At 50.3% G+C, this 16,575-nt stretch overlaps 1 protein-coding gene and 2 non-coding genes across 3 annotated transcripts; all 3 read right to left on the reverse strand.

The window, feature by feature from the left end:
* Positions 1-3,417: 3,417 nt before the first annotated feature.
* RPL37 (ribosomal protein L37) lies at positions 3,418-16,215 on the reverse strand. Its single transcript, XM_075343689.1, has 4 exons — positions 16,145-16,215; positions 14,377-14,512; positions 13,795-13,879; positions 3,418-3,558 (listed from the first exon to the last, which is right to left on the reverse strand). The coding sequence occupies exons 1-4, from the start codon at positions 16,145-16,147 to the stop codon at positions 3,489-3,491; spliced, it is 294 nt and encodes a 97-aa protein (XP_075199804.1). The 5' UTR covers positions 16,148-16,215; the 3' UTR covers positions 3,418-3,488.
* On the reverse strand, positions 3,628-3,704 carry LOC142258883 (small nucleolar RNA SNORD72). Its single transcript, XR_012727898.1, has one exon. It is a non-coding gene; the product is annotated as a small nucleolar RNA SNORD72 (small nucleolar RNA).
* LOC142258890 (small nucleolar RNA SNORD72) lies at positions 14,585-14,661 on the reverse strand. Its single transcript, XR_012727900.1, has one exon. It is a non-coding gene; the product is annotated as a small nucleolar RNA SNORD72 (small nucleolar RNA).
* Positions 16,216-16,575: the final 360 nt, after the last annotated feature.

Consider the following 16,575-nt stretch of genomic DNA (forward strand, 5'->3'; position numbering starts at 1 on the left):
CCGGGAATCAGACTGCCTGCTGGTGCGGCTTACGTGTAGACCCGGGAATCAGACTGCCTGCTGGTGTGGCTTACATGCAGACCCAGGAATCAGATTGCCTGCTGGTGCGGCTTACGTGTAGATCCGGGAATCAGATTGCCTGCTGGTGCGGCTTACGTGTAGACCCGGGAATCAGACTGCCTGCTGGTGCGGCTTACGTGTAGACCCGGGAATCAGACTGCCTGCTGGTGCGGCTTACGTGTAGACCCGGGAATCGGATTGCCTGCTGGTGCGGCTTACGTGTAGACCCGGGAATCAGACTGCCTGCTGGTGCGGCTTACGTGTAGACCCGGGAATCAGACTACCTGCTGGTGCGGCTTACGTGTAGACCCGGGAATCAGACTGCCTGCTGGTGCGGCTTACGTGTAGACCCGGGTATCAGACTGCCTGCTGGTGCGGCTTACGTGTAGACCTGGGAATCAGATTGCCTGCTGGTGCGGCTTACGTGTAGACCCGGGTATCAGACTGCCTGCTGGTGCGGCTTACGTGTAGACCCGGGAATCAGACTGCCTGCTGGTGCGGCTTACGTGTAGACCCGGGAATCAGATTGCCTGCTGGTGCGGCTTACGTGTAGACCCGGGTATCAGACTGCCTGCTGGTGCGGCTTACGTGTAGACCCGGGAATCAGATTGCCTGCTGGTGCGGCTTACGTGTAGACCCGGGAATCAGATTGCCTGCTGGTGCGGCTTACGTGTAGACCCGGGTATCAGATTGCCTGCTGGTGCGGCTTACGTGTAGACCCGGGAATCAGATTGCCTGCTGGTGCGGCTTACGTGTAGACCCGGGTATCAGACTGCCTGCTAGTGCGGCTTACGTGTATAACCGGGACGGCTGACCCGGGATAGAGGAAGCCACGTTAACTACTAGATAATATTGATGACCCATTCTTGGTATCAATCTCAGATCAGTAAAGCCCGGCGCCCCCTCTGCTGAGCGCAGGATCTCACCCCTCCAGCAGGGTAGTGACTGTTCTGCAGTATTGCTAACCTGCTCCTATTAGAGGTGGTGGTAACTGGTCATTGGTGGTGCCAGATGGGAGACCCACAGCCTTCTCTTTTTATAGCAGAGGAAAATCCCTTTAAAACAGTGCAGGGCGCAGACATCACTGCTGCCCTGAATATTTAGCGGTAATAATTACAGTCTACCAGAGATATCCTATCCACCGCCATTATCTTGAGAACGGCGGCAGCTATAGGCATAGAAGTGGTGTCTAGGTATAGTAAAGTAGCCATGCGCTACACAATGAAACCACCTATAGCACCACCTGGTGGAAAACAACGGAATTAGCATTTTTATTTCGAAATCGGACCGAGATAGAAATAAAAAGTGAATTACAAAGTTGTAGGGCATCATCAATTCAATAGGAATCGACACCTTGCATACAGAAATGCTATGATTAGAAGGTGTAAAGCTCACAAGGCTGCGGATGTGAAGCTATACCTCATGGAGACCTTCCTACAAGTCATTGGGTATGGTGGCTGTGTGGAGTGGCCTCCGCTCACCTGACCTGACCCCATTGGACTTCTTTCTGTGAGGTCACATCAAACAGCAGGTGTATGCGACCCCTCCACCAACATTGCAGGATCTACGACGACGTATCACAGATGCTTGTGCAAACGTGTCACCTACCATATTGCACAACGTGCAGCAAGATACAGTATGCTGTGCAGAGTCCAGATGTGCATTGCAGCTGACGGGGGACACTTTGAGCATCAAAGTTAAATGAGCGCCGTATGCGTGACCAGCATTCAGTGTTTTTGGGGGGGGGGGTCATGGGTTTCATATCATAGCATTTCTGTATGCAAGGTGTCGATTCATATTGAATTGATGATGCCCTACAATTTTATAATTCACTTTTTTTCTCTCTCTCGTTCCGTTTTCGAGATATAAATGCTAACTCCGTTCTTTTCCAGCAGGTGGCGCTATAGGTGGTTTCATTGCGTAGCACATGGCTACTTTACTATACCTAGACACCTCTTCTATGCCTATAGCTGCCGCCGTTCTCAAGTTAATGGCGGTGGACAGGATATGGGTGGACACACTGTATACCGGTATCCAGACCCAGAAAACATGCCGCTATCGGAAAAGGGGAAGTTTCACTTTTTTTCTGCATATCAAAGAAAAACGTTGCGTGTGTCGCAGTCTCGGTCAGGACCTCATATATATATTATAGATAGATTATATATATATATATTTATTTTCGATCTATATCTATGTCAGCCAGTTAAGATTGGGCAGCACACCTGCAGTTAATCCAAGCACTACAGCCGTACCCTGATCCCAGTCTTTGATGACACAGCTACAGTGGGAATGTGGATGTGACCGCTGCAGCCCAATGCGATTGGCAGCAACCATGTCAACAAAGACCAGCAAGGAGGTCTTTGTGGCATCTTAGACCTGGTGTGAATAATCCCCAGCTGGGAAATACACTGTGATATTTATATGCATAGGTGACAACGACGAGCTTTCACATCCTTCGCCTTCTCTCCAGTCCACCTGTCAGTGCCGACGCTCAGCAAGCAGCAAAGTGACAGCAGCGGCGCTGCCCCGGAGGGGACAGAATGTTTTAATCTCACCCTTGGCCCATTGAGAATAACTTTAAAAAGTGACCTCAGCACTTTATACCCTGGACAAACATCAGCGGACATGTTGACGTCTGTTTCTCCGTTTTCTAGGAACCCATCAATGAATTGCATTGCAGGAGCCTCTCCAGCTTCTTTCTTCTGTGACCTGTGCCCCTGGCACACTTTTTGCAGACGCAGATGATCCAGCTCTTATCAGGACCTTGCTGCACATGCGCCATCCTGAGGACTGTGGAAGAGCAAGTCATAGAAAAAGCTCTGCTCGAATCTATACCTGTGTATTAGAAGATCTATGCAATGAACCCTTCAGATGCTGTACATAGATGACCTTCATTTGGGGTCTTAATCTTCTGACAGGTTCCCCTTAAGCTTACAGCCTCTTGACTTCAATCAGCATTGCCTTGTACAGCGCCTCCACAGGGGAATGAAGGAACGTGACCACCTGCTGCAGAGGACGGCGGATGCTTCTTTCCAGGAGACGCTCCTGCATCTTCACACGATGGCAGCTCATTCTTCAGTAGAGTGTACAGCGATCAGGAAGGAGGAGACGGTGATGGAGGCGTCCGGCCGTGCTCCCCATATATAACATATATACCTGGAAGGCGACATCCTCCTAGAGGGCCACTCTCGGGCATACACACCCCCCCCCCCCCCCCATAGATGCACCCAGGAGGGCCACAATTGCAGTGTGCACGGAACCTTACCGGATCCTGCGGATTATCACTGCCCAGAATAGAACTCCCACCGGATTCACAACAAGACGGAAGAACCAGACAGCGACCAAACACAGACCACGTTTACATATAACGGGGGCAGATTCTTAATTTTTTTTTTTTCCACCACATTTATTTTAACAAATTTGTGTCCTTAGGATGAGCTGGAAGCCGCCACTGCGGCCCTCTTGGGTTTGGGGGTTGTGCCTTCACGGAATCCATTCCTGTAAGGGAGGAAACAGACACAGGTCAGAGGAGACGTCACAGACGGGCGAGGAGCGGAGGCTGCGAGACGCTTATCTCAGGCAGAAGAGGAAATCATTAGATGTCATATGTTCAGACATTTATTGTGAGACATCATAGATAAGCATCACATGGGGAGCATAGACACACCCCCCCCCCACCAGAGCGCGCAGAGACCCCCCCCACCAGAGCGCGCAGAGACCCCCCCCCACCAGAGCGCGCAGAGACCCCCCCCACCAGAGCGCGCAGAGACCCCCCCCCCCACCAGAGCGCGCAGAGACCCCCCCCCCCACCAGAGCGCGCAGAGACCCCCCCCCACCAGAGCGCGCAGAGACCCCCCCCCCCACCAGAGCGCGCAGAGACCCCCCCCACCAGAGCGCGCAGAGACCCCCCCCCACCAAAGCGCGCAGAGACCCCCCCCACCAGAGCGCGCAGAGACCCCCCCCACCAGAGCGCACAGAGACCCCCCCCCACCAGAGCGCGCAGAGACACCCCCCCCCACCAGAGCGCGTAGAGAGCCGCCCCCACCACCAGAGCGCGTGAGACCCCCCCACCAAAGCGCGCAAAGACCCCCCCCCCACCAAAGCGCGCAGAGACCCCCCCCACCAAAGCGCGCAGAGACCCCCCCCCCCACCAAAGCGCGCAGAGACCCCCCCCCACCAAAGCGCGCAGAGACACCCCCCCCCACCAGAGCGCGCAGAGACACCCCCCCCCCACCAGAGCGCGTAGAGAGCCGCCCCCACCACCAGAGCGCGTGAGACCCCCCCCACCAAAGCGCGCAAAGACCCCCCCCCACCAAAGCGCGCAGAGACCCCCCCCCCCACCAGAGCGCGCAGAGACCCCCCCCCCCACCAGAGTGCGCAGAGTTTAGTGGCGGCGATGTGCTGCTATTAACTCGCTATTACCCCGAATTGCCACCGCATCGCGGCAATCGGGAAGAGTCGGGGACACTCTGGGACTGTTGCATAATGGATGCGACAGTCCCGGGGCAGCTGCGGGCTGATATTCTTGGCTGCGGGGGAAGGGGGAGCACTAACCCTGACCCTTGCCCTCCTCAGCCTGAGAATACCGGGCCGCCGCTGTGTGTTTACCTCAGCTGGATGGTAAAAATACGGCGGAGCCCACGTTTTGTATTTTTTTTTTGTAATATGTACTTTTGCTTTCTATGCGTATTCTGTGTGATCTGTGTGTGTGTGTGTGATCTGTGTGTGTGTGTGATCTGTGTGTGTGTGTGATCTGTGTGTGTGTGTGATCTGTGTGTGTGTGTGATCTGTGTGTGTGTGATGTGTGTGTGTGTGTGATGTGTGTGTGTGTGTGATGTGTGTGTGATCTGTGTGTGTGTGTGTGTGATCTGTGTGTGTGTGTGTGTGTGATCTGTGTGTGTGTGTGATCTGTGTGTGTGTGTGTGTGATCTGTGTGTGTGTGTGTGATCTGTGTGTGTGTGTGTGTGTGTGTGTGTGTTGATCTGTGTGTGTGTGTGTGTGTGTGTGTGTGTGATCTGTGTGTGTGTGATCTGTGTGTGTGTGATCTGTGTGTGTGTGTGATCTGTGTGTGTGTGATCTGTGTGTGTGTGATCTGTGTGTGTGTGATCTGTGTGTGTGTGTGTGTGTGATCTGTGTGTGTGTGTGTGTGTGATCTGTGTGTGTGTGTGTGTGTGATCTGTGTGTGTGTGTGTGTGTGATCTGTGTGTGTGTGTGATCTGTGTGTGTGTGTGTGATCTGTGTGTGTGTGTGTGTGTGATCTGTGTGTGTGTGTGTGATCTGTGTGTGTGTGTGATCTGTGTGTGTGTGTGATCTGTGTGTGTGTGTGATCTGTGTGTGTGATCTGTGTGTGTGTGATGTGTGTGTGATCTGTGTGTGTGTGATCTGTGTGTGTGTGATCTGTGTGTGTGTGATCTGTGTGTGTGTGATCTGTGTGTGTGTGTGTGTGATCTGTGTGTGTGTGTGATCTGTGTGTGTGTGTGATCTGTGTGTGTGTGTGATCTGTGTGTGTGTGTGTGTGATCTGTGTGTGTGTGTGTGTGTGTGATCTGTGTGTGTGTGATCTGTGTGTGTGTGATCTGTGTGTGTGTGTGTGTGTGATCTGTGTGTGTGTGTGATCTGTGTGTGTGTGTGATCTGTGTGTGTGTGTGATATCTGTGTGTGTGTGTGTGTGATCTGTGTGTGTGTGTGTGTGATCTGTGTGTGTGTGTGATCTGTGTGTGTGTGTGTGTGATCTGTGTGTGTGTGTGATCTGTGTGTGTGTGTGATCTGTGTGTGTGTGTGTGTGATCTGTGTGTGTGTGTGATCTGTGTGTGTGTGTGTGTGATCTGTGTGTGTGTGTGTGTGTGTGATCTGTGTGTGTGATCTGTGTGTGTGTGTGTGTGTGTGTGATCTGTGTGTGTGATCTGTGTGTGTGTGTGTGTGTGTGTGTGTGTGTGATCTGTGTGTGTGTGTGTGTGTGTGATCTGTGTGTGTGTGATCTGTGTGTGTGATCTGTGTGTGTGTGATCTGTGTGTGTGTGTGTGTGTGATCTGTGTGTGTGTGTGTGATCTGTGTGTGTGTGTGATCTGTGTGTGTGTGATCTGTGTGTGTGTGTGATCTGTGTGTGTGTGTGTGATCTGTGTGTGTGTGTGTGATCTGTGTGTGTGTGTGTGATCTGTGTGTGTGTGATCTGTGTGTGTGTGTGTGTGTGTGATCTGTGTGTGTGTGTGTGATCTGTGTGTGTGTGTGTGTGTGTGTGTGATCTGTGTGTGTGATGTGTGTGTGTGTGTGTGATCTGTGTGTGTGTGTGTGTGATCTGTGTGTGTGTTCTGTGTGTGTGTATGTGATGTGTGTGTGATCTGTGTGTGTGATCTGTGTGTGTGATCTGTGTGTGTGATCTGTGTGTGTGATCTGTGTGTGTGTGTGTGATCTGTGTGTGTGTGTGTGATCTGTGTGTGTGTGTGTGATCTGTGTGTGTGTGTGTGATCTGTGTGTGTGTGTGTGATCTGTGTGTGTGTGTGTGATCTGTGTGTGTGTGTGTGTGTGTGTGTGATCTGTGTGTGTGATCTGTGTGTGTGTGTGTGTGTGTGTGTGATCTGTGTGTGTGATCTGTGTGTGTGTGATCTGTGTGTGTGTGATCTGTGTGTGTGTGATCTGTGTGTGTGTGATCTGTGTGTGTGTGATCTGTGTGTGTGTGTGTGTGTGTGTGATCTGTGTGTGTGATCTGTGTGTGTGATCTGTGTGTGTGTGTGTGTGTGTGTGTGATCTGTGTGTGTGTGATCTGTGTGTGTGTGTGTGTGTGATCTGTGTGTGTGATCTGTGTGTGTGTGTGATCTGTGTGTGTGTGTGTGATCTGTGTGTGTGTGATCTGTGTGTGTGTGTGTGTGATCTGTGTGTGTGTGATCTGTGTGTGTGTGTGTGTGTGTGTGTGTGTGTGTGTGTGTGTGTGTGTGTGTGTGTGTGTGTGTGTGTGTGTGTGTGTGTGTGATCTGTGTGAGGTAAATCCGGAGATATGACGATAAATCATGATATTCAAGTATGTCAGGAAGCCCTCTCCTGGTGTCACCCCCCCTTTCCTTCACACAACTGGTTTAGCAACAAATCCCATGGCCATGTCCTGTGATATGGAAATTAGGTGATGTGGGAACAAAGGACACAGGATGACTCCCTGCCGTCACCCTGTAACAAGAGTTGTATCTCATTACAAGGCTATGGAAATAGCCAGACAGAACGACTCCAGTAAAAAATGGTTCATATCTCGCAAGCCATATTTCCGATAAATATGGCAACCATAAAAATGGTGTCTCCGCATGCGGACGATGCCGGCACACCCTTTTTATGGGAGCAGGACATTGGGAAATGCCCCAGGCGTGATATCAGCCAATGGGGAACTGGCAGACAGGTCATGAGTCCCCTCGTTCTGTAGCTAAATTCATAACTGTCACAATGAGAGCATTGGCGTCCGCCTACGACGCTCCCAGGCAAAGTTATGGCCAATATCCCCTTTGCTGGATAATTCTGATCCATGCAGGGGGAGTGGCAGTGCTTCCCTGTGAGGTCACTAAGGTAGGAGGGGACCTGGATCTGCCCAGGTTGATAACCCTACTTCGGCCATTTTCCAGTGTTCTTCTGCTCGGGGGCCTGGTTGGGAAAGACCTGTGAGGGAGTTCCTGGAAACCTGGTCTACAGCGCCCCCCTGTGGCCAGACGCAACAAGGTAACTGCTGGAACTGTGTATGCCTGTTTGTAAACCATGCTTTATCTGTAACTGTACTCTGACATATGTATATCCTGTAGATTCCCTATTGTATATATTGTATTTTCTAGTGTGGCTTTAGGCTGATTAAATTATATAATTAATCTTGGGCTGTTCTGTTATCTCGATCTTGAATCCCACGTCTGTGTGTTCGGCTAATAGTTACCGTGAAGCGGTTGGTGGCAGCGAATTGTGCCAAGGATTATTGTGGGGAGGCCAGTGAGATTCGGGGAGATTTTATATATTCCGCCCGCGGAGGTCGGGGGAATATATACCTTACTCTCACCGGGGACCCTTCAATAATCGGCATAAGTAGTATAGCGGCCTCCTTGCTTATGGTCGGGCAATTCCATAATTGGCCTGACTATAAGAGGGGCGCTAGAGAGCGCGTCACGTGCTCTGTCTGTCGGTCGGGAGGTATAAAGGAGGGGTGACCCCCCACTTGTTACACCCCGATTGTGACGTACTGGTAGCCAGCGCGGGGGATTTCTGAGTGACCCCCCCGGTGGTTTGTGACAATCTGTGTGTGTGATCTGTGTGTGTGTGATCTGTGTGTGTGTGTGATCTGTGTGTGTGATCTGTGTGTGTGTGTGATCTGTGTGTGTGTGTGATCTGTGTGTGTGTGTGATGTGTGTGTGTGTGTGTGATCTGTGTGTGTGTGTGATCTGTGTGTGTGTGTGATCTGTGTGTGTGTGTGATCTGTGTGTGTGTGTGATCTGTGTGTGTGTGTGATCTGTGTGTGTGTGTGATCTGTGTGTGTGTGTGATCTGTGTGTGTGTGTGTGATCTGTGTGTGTGTGTGTGTGTGTGTGATCTGTGTGTGTGTGTGATCTGTGTGTGTGTGTGTGTGTGATCTGTGTGTGTGTGTGTGTGTGATCTGTGTGTGTGTGTGTGATCTGTGTGTGTGTGTGTGATCTGTGTGTGTGTGATCTGTGTGTGTGTGTGATCTGTGTGTGTGTGTGTGATCTGTGTGTGTGTGTGTGATCTGTGTGTGTGATCTGTGTGTGTGATCTGTGTGTGTGATCTGTGTGTGTGTGTGTGTGTGATCTGTGTGTGTGTGTGTGTGTGATCTGTGTGTGTGTGTGTGTGTGATCTGTGTGTGTGTGTGATCTGTGTGTGTGTGATCTGTGTGTGTGTGATCTGTGTGTGTGTGATCTGTGTGTGTGTGATCTGTGTGTGTGTGTGATCTGTGTGTGTGTGTGATCTGTGTGTGTGTGTGTGATCTGTGTGTGTGTGTGATCTGTGTGTGTGTGTGTGATCTGTGTGTGTGTGTGATCTGTGTGTGTGTGATCTGTGTGTGTGTGATCTGTGTGTGTGTGATCTGTGTGTGTGTGATCTGTGTGTGTGTGATCTGTGTGTGTGTGATCTGTGTGTGTGTGATCTGTGTGTGTGTGATCTGTGTGTGTGATCTGTGTGTGTGTGTGATCTGTGTGTGTGTGTGATCTGTGTGTGTGTGTGTGTGTGATCTGTGTGTGTGTGTGTGTGTGATCTGTGTGTGTGTGTGATCTGTGTGTGTGTGTGATCTGTGTGTGTGATCTGTGTGATGTGTGTGTGTGTGATCTGTGTGTGTGTGTGATCTGTGTGTGATCTGTGTGTGATCTGTGTGTGATCTGTGTGTGATCTGTGTGTGATCTGTGTGTGATCTGTGTGTGATCTGTGTGTGATCTGTGTGTGTGTGTGATCTGTGTGTGATCTGTGTGTGTGTGTGTGATCTGTGTGTGTGTGATCTGTGTGTGTGTGTGTGATCTGTGTGTGTGTGTGATCTGTGTGTGTGTGTGTGATCTGTGTGTGTGATCTGTGTGTGTGTGATCTGTGTGTGTGTGTGATCTGTGTGTGTGTGTGTGTGATCTGTGTGTGTGTGTGTGTGATCTGTGTGTGTGTGTGATCTGTGTGTGTGTGTGTGTGTGATCTGTGTGTGTGTGTGTGTGATCTGTGTGTGTGTATGTGATCTGTGTGTGTGTGTGTGTGATCTGTGTGTGTGATCTGTGTGTGTGATCTGTGTGTGTGTGTGATCTGTGTGTGTGTGTGTGATCTGTGTGTGTGTGTGTGATCTGTGTGTGTGTGTGTGATCTGTGTGTGTGTGTGTGATCTGTGTGTGTGTGTGTGATCTGTGTGTGTGTGTGTGATCTGTGTGTGTGTGTGTGTGTGTGTGTGTGATCTGTGTGTGTGATCTGTGTGTGTGTGTGTGTGTGTGTGTGTGTGTGTGTGTGATCTGTGTGTGTGATCTGTGTGTGTGTGATCTGTGTGTGTGTGATCTGTGTGTGTGTGTGTGTGTGTGTGATCTGTGTGTGTGATCTGTGTGTGTGATCTGTGTGTGTGTGTGTGTGTGATCTGTGTGTGTGTGTGTGTGATATCTGTGTGTGTGTGTGTGTGATGTGTGTGATGTGTGTGTGTGTGTGTGTGAGTGTGATCTGTGTGTGAGTGTGATCTGTGTGTGTGTGTGATCTGTGTGTGTGTGTGATCTGTGTGTGTGTGTGATCTGTGTGTGTGTGTGATCTGTGTGTGTGATCTGTGTGTGTGTGTGATCTGTGTGTGTGTGATCTGTGTGTGTGATCTGTGTGTGTGTGATCTGTGTGTGTGTGATCTGTGTGTGTGTGATCTGTGTGTGTGTGATCTGTGTGTGTGATCTGTGTGTGTGTGTGATCTGTGTGTGTGTGTGATCTGTGTGTGTGTGTGTGTGTGATCTGTGTGTGTGTGTGATCTGTGTGTGTGTGTGTGTGATCTGTGTGTGTGTGTGATCTGTGTGTGTGATCTGTGTGATGTGTGTGTGTGTGATCTGTGTGTGTGTGTGATCTGTGTGTGTGTGTGATCTGTGTGTGATCTGTGTGTGATCTGTGTGTGATCTGTGTGTGATCTGTGTGTGATCTGTGTGTGATCTGTGTGTGATCTGTGTGTGTGTGTGATCTGTGTGTGATCTGTGTGTGTGTGTGATCTGTGTGTGATCTGTGTGTGTGTGTGTGATCTGTGTGTGTGTGTGTGATCTGTGTGTGTGTGTGATCTGTGTGTGTGTGTGTGATCTGTGTGTGTGATCTGTGTGTGTGTGATCTGTGTGTGTGTGTGATCTGTGTGTGTGTGTGATCTGTGTGTGTGTGTGATCTGTGTGTGTGTGTGTGTGTGATATCTGTGTGTGTGTGTGTGTGATGTGTGTGTGTGTGTGTGATGTGTGTGATGTGTGTGTGTGTGTGAGTGTGATCTGTGTGTGTGTGTGATCTGTGTGTGTGTGTGATCTGTGTGTGTGTGTGATCTGTGTGTGTGTGTGATCTGTGTGTGTGTGTGATCTGTGTGTGTGTGTGATCTGTGTGTGTGTGTGATCTGTGTGTGTGTGTGATCTGTGTGTGTGTGTGATCTGTGTGTGTGTGTGATCTGTGTGTGTGTGTGATCTGTGTGTGTGTGTGATCTGTGTGTGTGTGTGATCTGTGTGTGTGATCTGTGTGTGTGTGTGATCTGTGTGTGTGTGTGATCTGTGTGTGTGTGTGTGATCTGTGTGTGTGATGTGTGTTCTGTGTGAGTGTGATGTGTGTATTCTATATGTCTGTGATGTCTGTGTCTATAATGTGTGTTTACTCTCTGCTCGGCTTCCTCTTCCTGTCATAATGACATCATTTCCCTGCAAAACGCAGGCAGTGATGAACATTATGTCCCGAAACCGCAAAATACCGCAGGGAATAACGCAGGAAAACGCAGTGAACCGCACAGAATTTGCTGCCTGCGTTATTCCCTGCGTGATTTCCCGATTACATTACAGTCAATGGCGTGAAATCCCGCAGCGACCTGCGGAAAAGAAGTGACATGCAATTGTTTTCGCTGCGGGAATCCCGCAGCAAAACATGCAGTTGTCAAAATCCGCATAGTGCACACAGCATTTTTTTGTTCCCATAGGTTTTGCTGATGAATCCCTGCAGAGATGTTATGAACATTTTCTGCAGCGAAACATGCAGCAAATCCGCGGCAAAAAACGGTAAGTGCGCACAGGGCCTTATAGTGAAGAGGGTGGAGATGCGGAATGCGCAGGTGGGAAAAACAAAATAAAGGCCAGACGGTCAGCAGTGGGGCGGCTGGAGGAGCGAGCGATAGCGCCTTTATTAACATTGTACATTTTTAGGTAGGAGTCGTAAATAAGTAGGAGGCTGCATGTAAATAGCAAGGCCACAAACGCACAAAGTAAACCTGAAGGTGTAAACCGGTCTCCTATGTAGTATGTCAATGGGCGTCAGGTACAATAGTGATGACACCATGTATTTGTTCCCAAAAATAAGTGTCACACCCCCAGAGCAAGGATCTGATTGTTTTGCAACCACACACGCACTGTCGCACGAGTTCCAAAACACTAATGTCACACGAGGCAGATTTGTATACAGAAAACCTGCAGCTCAAGGCAGCGCCAACTAAGCAATCGTGGCTGTTTTCTGCAGGCACAGTAACGGGCGATGCGGATTGTCACCACCAGAGGTGTCCGCTCTTTGTGTGGAATCAGCGCAGATTTCAAGGCTTGCATTTGAAGCGTGAAATCTGCAACAAATCCGCATGCCGGATTATTCTGCTGCAACGGTGGGAAAACGCAGCACTGGTGAGGAGTGAGCACCCACACTGGGAAAGGTCAGGGTTCATCCTGGAGATAGGCTGTCCAGGGCTCGTACATCAACACAAAAAAAGTCTCTGTCCGAGTTCAGGTCCTGTTTGGATGCTAATAAAAGTTTGGTGAAAGGTTGCAGGGCGACCAATCAACAAGCTTTAATGCACAGGGAAGATGACTGTCCGCTGCTGTGAACAATAAAAAAAAAAAAAAAAAAATTGTGTGGTCCACCCTATCAGCTTGCTTTTACCTTGGCTACTTATCAAAAACAGAGGGGCTCTCACACAATTTTTCTTCAATTATTTATTTAAAGAAATAAATAAAGAATGGCATGGGCTTCACCCTATTTTTGATAACCGGCAAGAGGTACAGCAGACAGCTGGGGGCTGTAATTAGTAGGGTGGGAAGGCCCATGGTTATTTGGTCCTTCCATGCCTAAAAATATCAGCCCACAGCCACCCTAGAAGTGACACATCCATTAGATGCTCCAATTCTGATGCGTTGACCAGATCTTTCCAATTGCCCTGGTGAAGTGGCAATTGGTGAAATACTTTCGGGGTTGACGTCAATCAAGTCAACATCAAGCCCAGGGGTTAAGGCCACTTTGCACATGGAGATAAATCTGCGGCAGATCTGTGGTTGCAGTGAAATTGTGGACAATCAGTGCCAGGTTTGTGGCTGTGTACAAATGGAACAATATGTCCATGATTTCACTGCAACCACAGATCTGCCAAAGATTTATCTCTGTGTAAAGTGGCCTTTAGTTACAGAGAGGTGTCTATCTGTAAAATGTGGGTGCAGCTACTGCACAAGACACAGCTCTCCACCTGTTCACTGCCTATACATTTAGGCTTCAGATTTCACCTGTACAGCTCTGGTGCCAACAATGTGCACCACTGACTGAAAAAAATAAGTCTACAGTCAATACCATTAGAGACGTCAGTACATGGGATCTCTCATTCAGGAGACTCCTCCGTCCAGACTCTTGCTTTGCACTTTGTAACATCTCAGGTACCAATGAAAACCAAGTAAGTTTTATTTTCCCGTAGAAATGCTGGAGAATACGCACTGGATTCCCCACATCCGCCTGAGACCATTTCCATAAAAGACTAGACGCCTGTAGTAAGAATAGGGTGGCACGGTGGCTCAGTGGTTAGCACTGCAGTCTTGCAGAGCTGGGGTCGTGGGTTCAAATCGCACCAAGGACACCATCTGCAAGGAGTCTGTATGTTCTCCCCATGTTTGCGTGGGTTTCCTCCCACACTCCAAAGACATACAGATAGGGAATTTACATTGTGAGCCCCAATGGGGACAGTGTTCCTGATGTATGTAAAGCGCTGCGGAATAGGTTAGCGCTATATAAAAATAAAGACTTATTTATTTTATTTATTAAATAGCTGCTGTTCGCCAGGTTTGCTCATGCACTCACTTGAATCTGCGATTCACAACCTTCAGATGTCGCATGCGGCCGGTGCCGGTGGTGTTGCGTCTCTTCGCCTTGGCACTCCAGTTGTCTATAAAATGAAAGATTAAAAAAAAAAATCATGGGATTGTGCAAGTGATAACTCACATATCAAGTAAAGAGGGAGGACAAAGGACCAAACCCGCAGCTGCGACCAACATTGAGGGCCACAACCAGAAGAGTAGAAGTGAACAGCACCTCTAATTTATCATCGGGGTCAGATGATACTCCCATCATCCTCACAAAGGATGGAAGCTGGGACATTAATGAGGAACTGTCCAACAGTCACCAACATCCACCCACTCCAAATGCCTGGATTAAAGGGGAGCTCTATAAAAGTATAGTCTGAGCTTAGAGGACCGTGTCAATCTGTCCTTATTTTAGGAATGTGGTGCAGAGACGTCACCAGGCATCACGTGAAAAGCACGGATTGCCAGTCATGTGACACTAGAAGTGAAAAGTGCAGCAGATGTAGGAGAGGATGTCCCGAAATTACAGGAGAGCCCAGTGGGGACAGGACAAGCCCGGATGGGCCGGGGAGACACTTACACTTTCTCTTGCGCTTGGCTGGGTATCCGCACTTTCCACAGGTGGACTTCTGGAGATGGTAGGCCTTGGAGCCGCAGCGACGGCACAGAGTGTGCGTCTTATTGCGGCGCTTTCCGAATGACGATGTTCCCTTCGTCTAAAGAAAAACACAATACACATTGTTAGGTGGCTGAAAGCAGAGAGCACAACCGTCGGCAGCAGAGCGCAGCATTTATCTCAGTAACAAAGCAAAATCATTGGATGTCATATGTTCAGACATTTATGTTAAGACATCATTGATAAATGCGCGAGGTGGACAGAAGCGGGCACATTGCGGCAAAACACAGCTATCTCTGGGGTCTACATCTCTTGAGAGTCTTGGAAGTCTGATCCAAAGCCTCTCACAGCTTAAGGATTGCTCCTTTCATTCCCTCCGGAGCTGCACTCAGCCCATCGGAAATAAAAGATGAGACGGTTGCGATGACCTGCTGCTCCATGTTGTGCAAAATGGCGCGGTGTGACACCTAAGGATGAGCTATCGCTTCTTTTCACCAAACCATTTATAGTCACTTCCCTCCAGCCAAAAATCACAACATAGAATAAAAGGGATCAGAGAAGTGTCATCTACCCGAAAGTGGTGACAATGAAAACAAGCCCCGATACAGCTCTACTGACCGGCCAATAAAGTGTTAACACCAAACAGGGGTGGTCAGCCTAGAGTAGGGGGGAGACCCCCAGCCGAGGACAGTCAGCCTAGAGTAGGGGGGAGACCCCCAGCCGAGGACAGTCAGCCTAGAATAGGGGGGAGACCCCCAGCCGAGGACAGTCAGCCTAGAATAGGGGGGAGACCCCCAGCCGAGGACAGTCAGCCTAGAATAGGGGGGAGACCCCCAGCCGAGGACAGTCAGCCTAGAGTAGGGGGGAGACCCCCAGCCGAGGACAGTCAGCCTAGAGTAGGGGGGAGACCCCCAGCCGAGGACAGTCAGCCTAGAGTAGGGGGGAGACCCCCAGCCGAGGACAGTCAGCCTAGAGTAGGGGGGAGACCCCCAGCCGAGGACAGTCAGCCTAGAGTAGGGGGGAGACCCCCAGCCGAGGACAGTCAGCCTAGAGTAGGGGGGAGACCCCCAGCCGAGGACAGTCAGCCTAGAGTAGGGGGGAGAACCCCAGCCGAGGACAGTCAGCCTAGAGTAGGGGGGAGAACCCCAGCCGAGGACAGTCAGCCTAGAGTAGGGGGGAGAACCCCAGCCGAGGACAGTCAGCCTAGAGTAGGGGGGAGAACCCCAGCCGAGGACAGTCAGCCTAGAGTAGGGGGGGGGGGGGGGGGGAGACCCCACCTGCTGGAGATGGTCAGCCTAGAGTAGAGGGGAGCCCACCTGCCAGAGACTGTCAGCCCAAAGGGGCCACAAACCTCAAGCCGCCCCAGTGTGCACAGGTCACAATTGTAGCAACCTCCTCAGGTTATTAATTATCTACCTTTCACTAGAAACGTTCATTGACAACAAGCAGAGCTCCTAGAAATGGCGCAGAGGTGGGAAATCCTGCAGAAGAGCGGCCTCTAATCACGTGAAATACAGCGACACTGAGCAGATCCAGGCAGCCTCCACAGCGGCTCCGGGGCCTCCGCACCAGCCGCCCATAAAGCCGCCATCCGCCGCAGTCCCGCTCCAATACCGCGCCCCCCGTCCCCGCCGCCTCCATCCCTCCCCGCCGCCGCAGTCAGGGCGCCCCGCCATCACAGGATGGAGGCAGATGCGGGCGGATTCCGCGGCACAGACACCATGACACTCACCATCTTCCCCTACGGCCGATACGATAGAGACCGGAAAAAGGGAAGGACTTCCGCTATATCACCAGCAAGTACTTCCGGGCCGGCGCGGCGATATGACGTCAGAGGACGCGCTCACAACGCGCCATCTTTGAAAAGGGCAAAATTACTCAAAATCCCTCATTACTAGCATCTGGCAGATAAAATGTCATCTCTATCCTCTCTCCCCTGTTATTTACAAACGCATTCACCTCAAATAAAAGATCAAATGCTTGAAAAATACATCCAAACACAATCATAGCCATATCATGGGTTCATGTATGCCATTGTATTTAGAAATAGTGCGTATGACCCCATGAATGTTAAAGGGATTGTCCAGCACATTGGGAGATATCGCATCATCGATACTTGCTGGGACAAGTGCAGCCATTCCTATAGGCCTCTGCTATCAGCGA

This window comes from Anomaloglossus baeobatrachus, chromosome 1 (assembly GCF_048569485.1).
Source record: "Anomaloglossus baeobatrachus isolate aAnoBae1 chromosome 1, aAnoBae1.hap1, whole genome shotgun sequence".
Taxonomy (NCBI): Eukaryota; Metazoa; Chordata; class Amphibia; order Anura; family Aromobatidae; genus Anomaloglossus; species Anomaloglossus baeobatrachus.